This window comes from Daktulosphaira vitifoliae, unplaced genomic scaffold, assembly GCF_025091365.1.
Source record: "Daktulosphaira vitifoliae isolate Bord-2020 unplaced genomic scaffold, ASM2509136v1 Scaffold_1, whole genome shotgun sequence".
Taxonomy (NCBI): domain Eukaryota; kingdom Metazoa; phylum Arthropoda; class Insecta; order Hemiptera; family Phylloxeridae; genus Daktulosphaira; species Daktulosphaira vitifoliae.
In genome coordinates, this window is record NW_026099572.1 from 48,909,326 (window position 1) to 48,924,876 (window position 15,551).

Here is a 15,551-nt window from a genome sequence, read left to right on the forward strand (position 1 = left end):
TATTGCGCACCGCACACATAATATTATGGCATTGTTGTTGGAGCGCACAAACGCGCCGTCGACATAACACGGCGAGTTGCATGGAAAATAATAGTGATAGTAATACGTGTCAATGGTACAAGTTACTACGACGTTTGTAAAAAATAATTAGCGTTACTACGAAGTACTGCGGGGGAAGAGACGGCGCTATGGCCGTCGCTGTGACCCAGTTTTGGCTGTGGTGGTGACCTGAATTACGGGCCCGCCACCATTGCCGTTTATTTACGCACGTGGAAAAACAATTCCACACACACAAGGCCTATGTGTAACCATCGAACTGAGAGTATTATACACTTAAAAAATCGTCCGAGCATTATTTAAATGTGCTCGAATCGAGTTTTGTTCTGATAACGCGATTCCGTATTCGACTGCAACCGAAAACTTTGGGCTTATTGTTATGCGTGAAATACAACTCTCGTATTTTTAGTATAACAAATGCCGCTACTAAAAAGGGAGGCGATAACGTTTTTGTTGCTTCGGCAGTGTGTGCAGAATAACAGAAATTTCACTTTTCAATAAGAACGCGATCAACGTATAGAAAACAATAGTATGCAACTGAAAATCAACAAAAGCAATTTTGAAACGTAATAACATGTTTCGTTTCTCGGAAAAACCTACTCGGTGCAAAATCGCAACAATTATACAATCTCCACGTACACAGTCATACACAATCCTTTGATTTCGCTAAGCTTTTGGCCGTTATTCAGAACCTACAAGGTACTTGAACGTTGTACGTCTCGTCGAGATTCCACCGAATTTCATACGAAAATTCTGCGCCGATAATGTTTAAGTGACGACGCATAATTCTTATTCGCTCTTTAAGTATTTAAAATTACACACAACACATTAAGCCGATTACCGGAAAGATAATGTGTCAGTCTATAATTGACGAAAGACGAGAATCAAATGTAATTTTGAACGCAAATTCTGTGTTACGTTCGTTTGCCTAAATATAATTTTGTTGGGGTTTTTTGGCAATACAAATATTATATGAATTATACATTTACGAAACCAAATCATTAATATGAAAAATTAGAACCAAAAAATGAAACTGTAAACAACTACGTGTTGTTCCTGAAGTTTGAGTAAATAAACACAGTCTTCAAAACTGATACTGATTACATTTAAACGACGTATTACATTGAACTCCATTATGTTTTCCAACTTCAGTATTGATATTAAAACGTAGTTTTTAACGAGATTGAACAAAATTATGGTTGTATGTAATTACGGTAAGGCAGTAAACGTTGGCAGAGATTTCAATTTGTACCAAATTCACTTAATTAAATTACAGAAAAAAACATTGTTTTTATATTTATAGCTCCGAGTACGTTTCAAGACGGGAGTACAAATGGTGTGCAATAAATAACGATGGGAAATTCAATAGTGCAACGCGCATTTTTTTCTCGTTTACAACTGTAATTAAAATTCTTCTACGATTTAATAGATAAAACGTACACGTTATATCTTGGTGTTATTAAATTTCATTTTTTATGGCTTGTGGTTGTTTTTTTCTTTTATACTCGTACTATTATATTTTCATAGGAATCGTGAATCATTTCGACAGATATTCAAGATACCATAAAAAAAATATTTAGTGTTTTTTTTTTTTTGAAAACATATTTAAATTTTGATGGGATTTCATACAAAAGACTATCTTTCTAGCGATCAAAAACAATTATTATTATTATTTTCTTCAATTAGATGATAAACCTTGATGATAAGCGTCCGGCGAAGGAGTTACGATTTAGCTCAATCCCAGAAATTTAATAAAATTATGCATTGTTATAAAGAAATTATTTTTGGAGGGGAAAAAATTTAATTTAGCCCCCTTGCCCAAATATTTACCATTCTACGCCTACAACTTTGATCACTATTGTGTTGTATTATCCCGTCTTGATACGAATTATTATCAAAATATTGTCATCACCATTACTGTGAGTATATGTATTAGTGAACTAAAAAGGAATTTACGTGACAGTTTTCCAAGAAGAGAACTACTTATTGTAAAACACTCAGACACGATAGTATGTTATCAGATGTGTGATTTAAAAACCGAGTTAATCCGAACACTTCTTCATTCGTTATAGAGGCAATTTCATACATGTAAAAATATATTATAAGTATATTATTGAAATGTTTTGTTTTGAATCGTCGTCGTATACAATATAATTAAGTGATTATGATACCATTTAAAAACGTGTGCGACAAATTTTTTAATAGAAAACATAAATGTTTACGTAAATTAAAACGTAAATGTTTTGATTATCAAAAACAAAGAGTTATTTATTAAATAAAATAATATAGAACAATTTCAACAGAAATTAATTTACATTTTTTCGGTAGGAGTGAAATTCTGGAAAATAAACGACGAGTTTGTCGACGCAGTTTTATTTTTTAAATCTAAGAAAAATAACCGAAATAAAAGCCTTGAACGTGTTACTATTATTAAGAAGTAGTAAAAAGTAAAAATTAACCGCATTTAAAATCTATCGGGAATCAAAAACATTTTCTATTTTATAGTTTATGTGTCTTAGCAACCGAATTTTACGAATCTCTGATAAGTTGCACCATAACACATACATAATTGAAAACATAGAGAAATGATCAAGACATCAAAGTTGACAACATTATCTACATCCCTACGTAGACGATTTTTGATAAACGCCTATTTTTTTTAAAGAATATATGTGTTCATGTTTTGATGCGCAAGAATAAGTACTTGGACACCTCTTAAAAAGGAAACTCTGTGAAATAATAACCCTAATAACATAATTGTATTGCGCGACGTATAAAGTATATTTAAGTGTGAAATTTAGTTAATTGTATTCGACGAGTTTACCATATGAATATTAATTATTAATATTTGAACCCAAACTATAATAGATTCTCAGTAATGTAAAACGTCGTAAATTATACACACACACTTGTCAATTCCAATCGATTACACAATACGTGTTAATTAATACTTGGAAAATATCAAAAGTGTCCGTATGGTTAACCGTCGTAAACATACGAAATATTAATCGCCATCGGATCGGTTGAATTGGATCAGTAAACAATAACGAGAACATTACGTCGTGTCTTACCAATTGTAATCTTTTTAATACAGTCGTGTATAAATGGAATTCAATTAAAAACTTTAGAATAGTTGTTGAGATTTCTTCAAACGAAAAGATAAACCACGTTAACAGTAAAACTTACTGGTTAATGGTTTCAATCTAATGGATATTTGAATTTAAAAAATGTTTTATTTTCGTTACACGGAGTCTATTAATATTTTAATATGTGAAAACAAATCAAATAACTAACGTAAACGTGACATTTCATCTCAATTTACTATGTTTAAATGCTAATCGTTGGTTCATTTTTGAATATATTCACACGAGTCGTGATTTAGTAAGTTATATTACCATAATTTAAATTCATCCAGCCATCGAATACATTGTATATGCTGATGAACACTACAGAGCTATTTATTGTTGTTCAACGAGAACTTTGCTGTGTGAGAACCGACAGACAAAAAATAACTACATAATTCTTAACTACGATAAAACATTTATGGATTTGGATGCATCGATGCAGAAATATTATTGATACAATACGTTGGAATATGTTTTTTATGCATCGAACAACATCATCATTGGTGTTGTGACGCTTTTGTATTTCATCGGTGAAATGAAAGACACATTTTCTCGAATTCTCAATTAACGAAATTTCTATGGAAAAATTAAAAACAATATTCACCGAATAACAAATGTAATTTTCTCGTGAACAACACATTGTTTAGCTACGAACACGAGTAGTATGTATTGGTGGGTATTGCCAATCGATTGACTCGGTTGATGAGTAATACATCCGTTTTAAAAATACATTATTACACAACAGCTGTCTCGCTTGGAATACTTTCAAAATGAATGAACTGCCCACCCGCGACCCGCGCAAGTGTAATCACTTCCTCCGCCCAATCTCGTTTTTGCTTGTCAGCAGCATGTTGTTTTGTTCAATATTATATAATAACGAGAAAAGCGCACTGGTCCGGTCGCACAGACTTTTCAAAGACACCACACCACGTGTAATTGTTACATTTAACCGGAGCACATTCACAAGGGCTTCTGGAATCTCTTTTCGGAAATCGAATACGCGCGCCGATTGTGTAAGACGAGCATCGGTTTCCCTCGACTTGACACGATGAAAATGAAGCCCACACGGGTTGCCGCACACGCAAAGTCGGGGGCAACATCCGGATGACCGCCTCGATACTTGCCATTGCCATCAGAAACAACAATAACACACGCGTTCCTTCCGTCCTACGACGTCCCGTAGTACGTTGCTCTTGAATCTGAAGGCGCAAAAGGTTCGTCGACATTTGACGGTCAACAAGCTCTGACCAGTTGACGATAATGATTTCAATTCAACGTTTCTCCATTTAAAATGATAATCGCCGCGCTTTCGACATTTGCATAGGCCGCCCCATACGCTCGCAGTAATTATTGTTCAGTCTGACACATCAAAGACAAACAACGTCTCGAAACTTGCTGCACGCGTAGGCCAAGCGGTCGACAAAAAATATATATACACATTCGTTACGACCGCACAATAACATGATACGGACGGGGGAGGAGAATGCCAGGAATGTCACGGCACCACGTCGTGTTGGGATGTCTTCGCCAGTTGCCGAACGGTTCAATGTTTATGATTGCATCTGAGCCCCAAAGACGTTCGGTCGCACTCAAAAAGGACCCAGAAATGTAATAATTAACTTTCGTCTTGTCGAGTGTTACACGCCGAGGCACACGCGTCAATCTATACAAACAAACAAGAAGTTTAATCCGAAAGTAAACTAGTGATTATGAATTTATAATGAAACGGCGACGATTCATAAACAATATTGAAAATTACTCTACGAGTAACGGGGCAGCGGCGGAGGGTTCGGAAAGCGGATTGGCCGAGTTGAATCGGCGACTTGGTGACACATTGTCACTGCATAAGTAATTAAACTAAGTGTTTATGCACGAGGTAAAGTGTATCCCGTTCAGGTCGTAGTCGCCAAAATAATTACACAGCGAGCAGTTGCGAAACTCGGGGCATTTTGAAATTGCGGTGCTATGTAAACGTTTTCTCCGCCGTAACCTCGTTGTTTACGCGTCTGTGTGTCAAGGCCGAATTTGTTTACTAACAACAACAATGACGGGCGACGGAAAAGTAAACGGCACGCCGGCCAACGGGTTAAATAAAACCGATTATGTGCTGTAGTCATATCTGCAAATTAAACGTATAACAGCCGTGTGCAGTAGCAGCGAATTATACTTGCAGTCTAACGGTTAGCACGCGGATGCGTTTGCCACAGTTTCATCATGCGGACGAGCCGTAGGAAACAGATAACACAGCGCCCTCCGCTCATGAGCACTCGGAATGTCATTTCAAAACAATTTAAGTAAACACGTAACACAAGTCAGTCACCGACCTCAGACTCGCTAATTTTTGCACTATAGTAGCCCAACAATTAGTAATCCAAGAATAGCGATTTTCATTATTATTATTAGTTTTTTATTTTGAAAACAAAAGCTGAATTATAACTTATGAGTTATCACGTGAATTTCATTTTATTGCTTTGAAAAAATATCACGTGTAATTTGTTATAATTAACATACAAATATTGCGTTATGATATTGTGCACCAGGTGTTTCGAAAAGAAACTACTACAGACAGTGGTGTTATTTTCTAAAGAATTTAGCGGTTGTTTTGAACATTTTCATGGCAGAGGGTAGTAAAACTTTTCCAATGTGCGCGTCCCATTCCTATTGAAATGAAGAGCAAAAGAAAAAAAAAATACCTCTACAAATATATTCGAAAGTATATTCTACGTAGAAAATTCTGCTTGCGCCACTGATATATTAATCGGTATAATTTTTTAGTTCAGCAAAAGTTTTTAATTTCAACTAAGGAACCCCTCCAAAATATGCCGCTGGTTACTGTAACACATTTCATACACCATTTACAAATCCAATAATCACAAGTCAAATGATAACACCTTAATATCTAATTTCATCAGACAATGAGTAAACAAGTAAAAATGTCGTATTTCCTAGTTATTACACGTATATATTTGCACTCGGTTAACAATGAAAAAATCAATTCGAATATAAATCTCAGTGTGCGTGAATTGTGCTTTTTTCAATAGTACATAATCGTCATGTAAAAGCTCTCATATATACATACCAGTCCACGTTAAAATGCAGCTGCTGTTTAAAGAGCGTATTTCCTGGTCATAATTTAACAAAAATCCATTGGTCATTATTCCCAATAACCAAATTGCACATTGGGGTCATTAAAAACGGCACATGTATGTTCAAACAAAGGCTTTAAATCATTTTAGGTCCATAGACTTTAAATACATATCGGTCATTTAATTACCCAGTCAACGTCACAATGTGATCGAAAAAGGGACGTTTATTATTAGCCCTGGACAAATTTATATCATTGTAGCCAATTATTTAATTTAAAAAAAGACGTTAATAAGACACTGCATAAACTATCAATGTTTTTACCACAATATGCACCGTTAATTGTGCGCCAAAGGCTATTTAACAGGCGTTGTATATTAACCTTAATTAATTAATGTGTATAACGCGGGGTAATCAATGCTCATAATGCTAAAAATAGTTTATGTCGTAATTGGACGTACATAAAAATGTTAATTGTTCTGAAAATTAAATGCACAATTATTTATTTTGATAATTTATATTAAAAGTATTATTAGAGTAATAATCATAAGGTCTCCAGGTAATCTAATTTGCTATTAAAAAAATATTATTTGTCATTCCATAACAGTAATTACATTCGACATATCTGTAAGATAATAAATTTGAATTATAATCCTTTCTAATGAAAAACAATAACAAAAACTTATAAACGAAAAATTAAAAAATATTTTAACGACATTAATTATAAAACTATTCTAATGACAATATAATAAAATAGAAATTATTTTACAGTTTCTTGGAACAATTCTTACAACATAAAATGTTTAAGGTCAGAATTTAATGTCTAAAATATTCATTTCTACAATTTTTATTGATATCATTATAATATGTTAAATGGAAATATTGATTTTTAATTGTAAGCTAAAAGTGTAACTAATAATTTTGTAAAACATCTATAATCATATGAACATAGACAACTTAAAAAAATGTATACTTTAAATTCATATCACCAACACACATATGTATAAGTGTTATATCCATAAATTAATTCGATTCCTTTTTCTTCAGAAATGAAACTATGTTTTAAAAAATAATTGGACAATATATATCATAATAACAAAACATATATACTTCATAGTAATGTATGATTTATAATCAAATTAGAAAAAAAATTATTAAAAATAAATGAATATGTATTTTGCATGCAAAGACAAGATGTATTGTCTATTTATGACTCACGCAATATCTTTAAAAATATTAAATATAATAATATTTTCCTTGCCGGAAGTTGTTATATTCGCATTGTGTACTTTACCATAAAACAATTTGGTCTTACATGTTTTTAAAGTAGAATTAATATGGTCGTTTCATACTGCAACATTGCAACAGTATCTCAGTTTTTCTAAGTTTGCAAAATGATTATAAACAAATTTAAATATACGTTTTAAAACAAGAAGTAATTTTATTTTCATAATAATAATAGTACTAAGAGTCTCACAAAAAAATATGTAGAAAAAAAAATTTGCAGAAAAACTTATTACATCATTATTAAATAAATTCTCATTTTGATAAATTTCGAAATACGTTATATTGCACAATAATGAACGACATGTTATATGTTTGGCTAACTTACAAACTAGAAAATTATAAATCTAAGAAAATGATTGATCGATAATAACTTTTGAATTAGTATTTTGGAAGTTATTAACTCTTTAATATAAAGACTGGATGTGAGCGCGGATCTGTGTCATCTTATTTTTGTCTCTAGCTATTATTAAACTCAATTAATCCTCCCACCTTTTTGTAGAAATGCTTTCTTAAAATACTAGTTCAAATGTCGTTATCGACCAGTGATTTTCTTAAATTGATCATTTTATAGTTTATAAGTTAATTAATTATAATTGTTTCCATTTAAAAATTTAAGTTTATAAAATTTTAGGCTAAAAGATGGTAGACAAGATCAAATTGTTTTCTGAAAATTATAGAACGTAGAATACTATTAACTTTTGGAAATAAACAAATTACATTATACTTAATATTTTTAAATATATTGCGTTAATTATAGTTACACAATCATTCGGTATATTTTAATCATAGTTCATATATTTTATAATTGTATCTTCCAGTAATCCTATTTTAACATGATTAATTTACATATAATATTAAAGTAAATTTTCTAGTAAGAAAAAAATCAATGAATAATAGGATTCATATTATTAATTATATGTTGTTCTCAAAGTGTTCTTGATTCTTTTCTCTGTGGTTAAACGGGAATTTGAAACGTGTTCATTACTCAAGAATTCACAGAAAATTTGGAATGTGAATAAATACATTTGAATATTTTTTGTTTGATAGCAATCTGGTAGACCCTACATTTTATCAGTATTATGTTATTAATGTATTCTAATAAGAGGAAGAATTTTTGCGTTTTCATCAGTAATTGATCAGACAAACATAAAAACTGGTTTGCTCTAAATGAATTTGCACAGACACTTTGTATACACAATGTAAAATTTAGTTAGCAAACATATTTTACGACGGGTATTTAAATAGATATTATTTATATGTAATAATGGCAATTCAAGTCAATATAAAATTCACAGAATAATAACGTTAAAAGACTACACTAACAAAAAATAACGATAATATTAAAAAAATCTATAACACAAAGTGGCCTTAAAATTTCAACATAGTATAAATGAATATATAGTATTATTTACTAAATACTGGTAGTAAAAAAATACGATTGAAGATCCACTGATAAACATTAACAAAACACATACCAAATTCCTAACAAAATTATTATTTCTATAGTTCAAGACTGCGATTGCACTTATAGCTACACATTATGGGTTTTTTTTTAGAATCCCCATTATCAATTCAAATGGCGACAATATCCGTCATAGTTATAATACTCTGTCAGATCTATGAGTAATTGTGAGCGGAAAAAGAAACGCATGCATTGAGTTAAAAACTATTAATAGTTCATTATCATAGTAACATTAAAAAGAATGAATTACGCATCAAAACATATTACTACAATCGGTGGCACGTTTATGACATTGGTCTTTTGGCGTGGTAATAACAAATAGGAATAGCGACAAATAACAGCTAATTAATGAGTACTTGAGGTAAATAGCTTCCTGGCCAATACAACAATGTAATAGCTTTTATATTCGTATTTATCGAGAACGATACGTGTCTCCAATAAAAAAATATATCGCTGCCTAGGTCGTTTAGCAATAACTGCTGTGTTTTTTGCTTTAAACAACCTTGGCCTCAAAGTTATAAACGTGATGGGAACCTAAAAAGTAATACAGTAATTTCAGACTTAAAATAGACATGATGCACTTTAAGTCATTAAAAATGTGTTACACTAGATATTTTTACGATCGATGACTACTTTTATACGCAGCCCACACGCATGCATAGTAGTTAACTAAAGCGCATTTAATACCAACAAGGGAAAACTGAGCCCCACCAGAAAAGGCGCCATTATTCATGAAGCCTACGAATAATGCAAATGTCTAGATCGCATGGCCCTGAATCATTATGAGCCAACAATAAAACATTATAAAAATACTTCTAATACAAATAATAAAGAATCAAATAGAGATTATATTTTAAACGGCGCATAAATGTTTTACAATAAGTAATCTAATATTCATTGAGAAAATGTTGACGATACGGTTTATTAGGAGGAAATTAATTCTAATTTATTTTTTAGCCTTTTAATAAAATATGAAATGATAGATTGTCGACCAGCTGTCATCGTAGAACATCTAGTGCGAGATGTTGGCAAGGCGAAGAGTTTATCCTTAAGGCTTTCGAATTTATTATCGAGGCATCTACAAAAAAAAAGTAGTCTCCGACAACTCGAGCCTTTTGTATAAACTATAAGTACAATAAGAATTATTATCCTTAAGCTATTAAGGCTTTAAGTATCTGTAGTACATCTTTTTGCTAAATCAATATTTTTATAGCGTGACATTGTACAACTTAAATACATTAATAAAAACTATGTTCTCGATTGATTTACTAGGCTTTAAGTATAATAGAATTAAATCAAATGACTTAAAATGACATTATAGGAATTTAAACATTTTTAACTATACATTATAGTTTTCAATTTATTGCTTTCCGGTTATAAATTTTTTATTACTTTCCGTCGCTTTTTAATACAGATTTGTTTCACAGATAAATGCAAATAACTATATAGCGTCTTACTGAAAAAGCATATTACTTTTGATACAATAATTGTTTTGTTGAAATAATTTTTTTCAAATAACTATTGCCTTTTTAAACTACGTTTAAATCATTTTAGCTTCGATGCGAAGCTCAGAAGGTATTAATTTTAACATGATGTGTTTATTTTTTTTTTTGTGTCTGTCTCTACTTTTTCTCAGCTCTCACTGGACCGTTTTTTTCTCAACGATACGTCAAAAGATCACAAATAGTATCTAGTTGAAGACATTACCCTCAAAAAATGAAAAATTTTCCTTAGTTCCCCGTAAATGGTGGAAATCCCACAAAAAATTACAATTTTTAAATTCCGACATTTATTTCACTTTTTTCCTAAAAATTGCCATAACTTATTTAAAATTAATAAATTTAAATAATTTTTTTATATTATTAAAGTAATTCCCTTTTATTTGATATAATATTTATGAAAATCAGACTCTTTACCTGCCCATAAAAGAAGACTTCAAACAGCAATTTTTTTTACAAAACTCAACTTTTTCAACTTAACTTTTGAAAATGTACTGCGTCCTTTAAAAAATATATTTAATTATAGCTTATGTTACGTACTATAAATAAAAAAAAAAAATTTTTTCTGACAAATTATCTTCTACGTGCAAACGGCTGCCGTAGTTAAAGAATGCTATTTTTATATTAAAATTTAATTTTTTTTGTTAATTTTAAAATACCTTATAAAGATATGCCATAGTAATGAGTTTGGCAATAAATATAAAATTTACATGAATCTAACTTACATTAAATATAAATTTATACTTATTTTGCCTCTTCAAAGTTAAGAAAAGCTTTTTCAAATTTTTGAAAACTTGAAGATTTGTATAAAAAGTAGAACTATTTCAGCTCAACTTTTGAAAATATTCCGGGAATACTGCGTCTTTTAAATATATGTTAAAATAGAGCTTATTATATGTGCTAGAAGTTCAAAAGTCGAAGTAAAATAAAAAATAGGAGTTCATTTTGCTTTTGGAATAATCTATCAATTTCTTAGAACTAAACACTAAACACAGATTTGCATCGAAGCGTTTTTTATGATAGTGATTTTAATCACTGTCAGATATCATCTATACTTGTACCAACTATGCCACGTCCATACTGTGATACGACCCCATTATGTTACTGTTTTTTAAATTATTTATTACTAATAAGAAAAAATATATATATATTAATACATTTTGAAATAGCCATTTTTAGACTTTCTCCTGGAAAATTTGTTTAATGAAACGATAGCAATTTTAATACAAGTACTCATTGAATTAAAATCATTTTAATACATAGAGTGGCTATGTACGCGAAGTATGTTAATTGCATAAAAAGTTAAAAGCGTTGTCAGTTAGGTCTAAGACATCTATATAATATCAAACTGAAGTAGATAGATTTTTTGCATCTTTTGTGGTTTTATGTTTATAGTGAGCAACTTTTCTGAAATGATACATTTTTATCAATATACAAATCTCGAATAATTTAACATTGGTATTTTTTGTTTTTAAACGTTAATCGAAATATTTTAAGGAATATAAATACGATGGGAGAACTCTAATGACAGTGTAGTATCAACGTAGTAATAATTGAAAGAAGGATACGAACCAATAATAACATTTAACTAAAAATTTGTTACATAAAAATCTATTGATTGAGACGTTTTCCTGATGTACGTATAACTTCAAATTTAGTCGTACACTACATGCGTTACATTTAAAAAATCACTATAAAAGCTAGGAATAGGTACAAGAGGATAAAATAACATACTAATTACAATTTGATGAGCATTTACTTTTTTATAAATGTATAGGGTTCAAAACCAAACGTGAAAACCTTATATTTTCATTCGATAAAGGTCAAATGATAGTACAGCATTTTTTTAAACTTATTAAGCAGTTTGTAAGAACTTACCTTCAACATTGGATGCGCGTCTCTGCTGTTCAATTTGTTGCAGTCTGTTCTGTCAATCTGTAAATAAATAATGATATACAGAGTTTTACTAATAGGTATAGTTTATTAAATAAACATTGCAACCGAAAATTAAAATTACTTTTAGACCTCCTTGTAGCGACCAAAACATACGCAACGAATATTCTCGAATGTTCTCGTTATCAAAAACCTTCGAGAAACTTCGATAACGCCATAAGATAACCTACGCGGGTATAGAATATTCTAGAATTAGCGAGAGCCTTATCGGAGCTATATATATATCGGAAGAATCAGTCAGTTCAGTTAGTTCAGTTCAGACTGTCTAGTCCGCGATACGCTACACGACCGCTACACCCCGCCGCTGTTGTCATCGTGTATTACGTTTACTTCGATTATTTTATTTTTCCTTACTGTATATACATAATATTTGCTTTTAGTGTTTATACGTCTATTTACGTGTTATAATTTTGTTTAATAAAGTCTACCGCCATTAAAATAATTGTGTGTTGTAAGATATAACCCACAAATTGGTGACCTCGACGTGATGGCGCAGACAGACGAAACAATTGCTCGAGTAGCCGTCAAGATACCGGATTTCATTTCGTCAGATCCCGAACTTTGGTTTGCTATGGTCGAAGGAAGTTTCGCCAGCGCGGGAGTCACTGTTGACAGTACAAAATTCGGGTATGTAGTTGGAGCATTACCGCCAAAATACGCAGTGGAAGTCAAGGACATAATTATGACGCCGCCCTCAGACAGTAAGTACGCCAAAATTAAACAAGAGTTGATAAGACGTCTTAGTGCCTCCCAAGAGGAGAAAACACGCCAACTTTTAGAACGCGTTGAGATTGGAGACCGTAAACCATCACAATTTTTACGCCATCTCCAAAGTCTGGCCGACTCTTCTGTTCCGGAAACGTTATTGAAGACACTTTGGATGGGCCGTTTACCGAAAAGTATACAGGTAGCGTTGGCAATAGTGAAAGATAGTAAGCTTGAAGATCTCGCTGTCCATGCGGACAACATCGCAGACGCATCGGGTCCTTTACTACCACAAATAGCAGAAATGTCGAGAAGTGACACTTTTGAAGCCATGTTGAATCTTAAGATTTCTCAACTTAGTCTAAATATTAATCAGGAGATTGCAGCGTTGAGAAGTGAAGTGGCTGCGTTAAATACTCGCCCCTCGCGTACTCCGGACTCAAGACCAAATACTTACCGTCCAAGGTCACGATCTCGAAGCCGCACTCATCATGGCGCAGACGGAATATGCTGGTATCATTGGCGTTATGGATCCCAATCGAAAAAATGCAAGGAACCTTGTAACTATAAATCGGGAAACGGGACGGGTCATCACTGATGACGGCCAGTGAGCCCGGTCAGTTTCCACGCCGTCTTTTCATCACAGACCGAACTTCCCAAACTCAATTTCTCATCGATACGGGCGCCGACTTGTGTGTTTATCCACGTAGTGCTGTTCCAGGCCACCGCGTAAAAACCGATTACGTCCTATCAGCCGCCAATGGCACGCCTATAAACACCTACGGCACTATCACGCTCAGCCTAAACTTCGGACTTCGTCGAGATTTCACTTGGAGATTTGTGATTGCGGAAGTATCCAAGCCCATCATTGGTGTTGACTTTTTAAGTTTTTACAATCTTTTGGTAGACGTGCGCAATCAATGTCTATTAGACGGACTTACACAACTCACCACTCGTGGTCACGCCGTCAAGTGCTCAATACCATCTATTAAGGTCGTCGTGGGAGAGACGAAATACGACGGTTTACTACGGGAATTTCCAGAGATCACTCGACCGTTTGGGACCCTGAAGGATATCAAACACAGCACTAAACACTTTATCCCGACGACACAAGGACCCCCGGTATCTTGTAAACCACGACGCTTAGCACCTGATAAGCTTAAGGCAGCAAAAAAAGAGTTTGAAGCTATGATCCAACTAGGCATTATCCGACCATCCCAAGGACCTTGGTCATCACCATTACATCTAGTACCAAAGAACAAAACAGATGCATGGCGTCCTTGTGGGGATTACCGCGCTCTAAATGCCCGGACTATCCCAGATCGGTACCCTGTTCGTCATATACAGGACTTCGCGCACTTTCTCCACGGTAAAACGATTTTTTCAACTATCGACTTGGTTCGAGCGTATAATCAAATCCCTGTAGCTGAAGAAGACGTCCCTAAAACTGCAATTGTGACACCATTTGGACTTTACGAATTCCTCTTTATGTCTTTTGGACTTCGAAACGCAGCACAATCGTTCCAACGATTTATTGACGAAGTACTCCGTGGACTTGATTTTTGTTTCAGTTACATTGACGACATACTCGTGGCATCTGTTTCTGAAGAAGAACACATCAAACATTTACAGATCATTTTTGAGCGACTACGCGAATACTCTCTGGTTCTCAATCCTAAAAAATGCGTTTTTGGACAACCAGAAGTAAAGTTTTTGGGCTACATGATTTCTAAAGAAGGAACACGTCCTCTACCTGATAGAGTCGCTGACATATTGAGCTACAAGAGGCCAACGTCAGCTAAGGGTCTACGACAGTTCTTAGGTATGTTAAACTTCTATCGTCGTTTTATACCTAGAGCTTCAGATGCACAATCACCACTAAGTGATCTCTTAGTACCTAATCTAAAAGGTAAAGCACCTATTAATTGGACACCAGAAGCAATTTCAGCGTTCGAGAAATGCAAGGAGGAACTCGCCACAGCCACGCTTCTCGCGCACCCATGTGACAACGCTCGACTGGCTATTGTAAGCGACGCTTCAAACACAGCGGTTGGCGCAACTCTCCAACAGTTCATCAATGACGAGTGGCAACCCCTCGCCTTCTTTTCCAAGAAACTCACGGCGACTGAGACAAAATACGGAGCTTACGATCGAGAACTTCTTGCGATCTATCTCGCTGTCAAACATTTTCGGCATATGGTGGAAGGACGCGAGTTTGTTATATACACCGATCACAAACCTATCACTTTCGCATTTCAACAGAAATCGGATAAGTGCACACCACGACAATTCAGACACTTGGACTTTATTTCACAATTCACCACGGATATTAGGTACGTTCCTGGTAAACAGAATATCGTGGCTGATACCCTATCACGC

The 15,551-nt window shown here is 33.3% G+C and overlaps 1 protein-coding gene across 1 annotated transcript; it reads left to right on the top strand.

Annotated features, from left to right (window-relative positions):
* Nucleotides 1-12,954: 12,954 nt before the first annotated feature.
* On the top strand, nt 12,955-13,770 carry LOC126893939 (uncharacterized). The gene has a single exon (XM_050664506.1). The coding sequence runs from the start codon at nt 12,955-12,957 to the stop codon at nt 13,768-13,770; it is 816 nt and encodes a 271-aa protein (XP_050520463.1).
* The last annotated feature ends 1,781 nt before the right edge of the window (nt 13,771-15,551 follow it).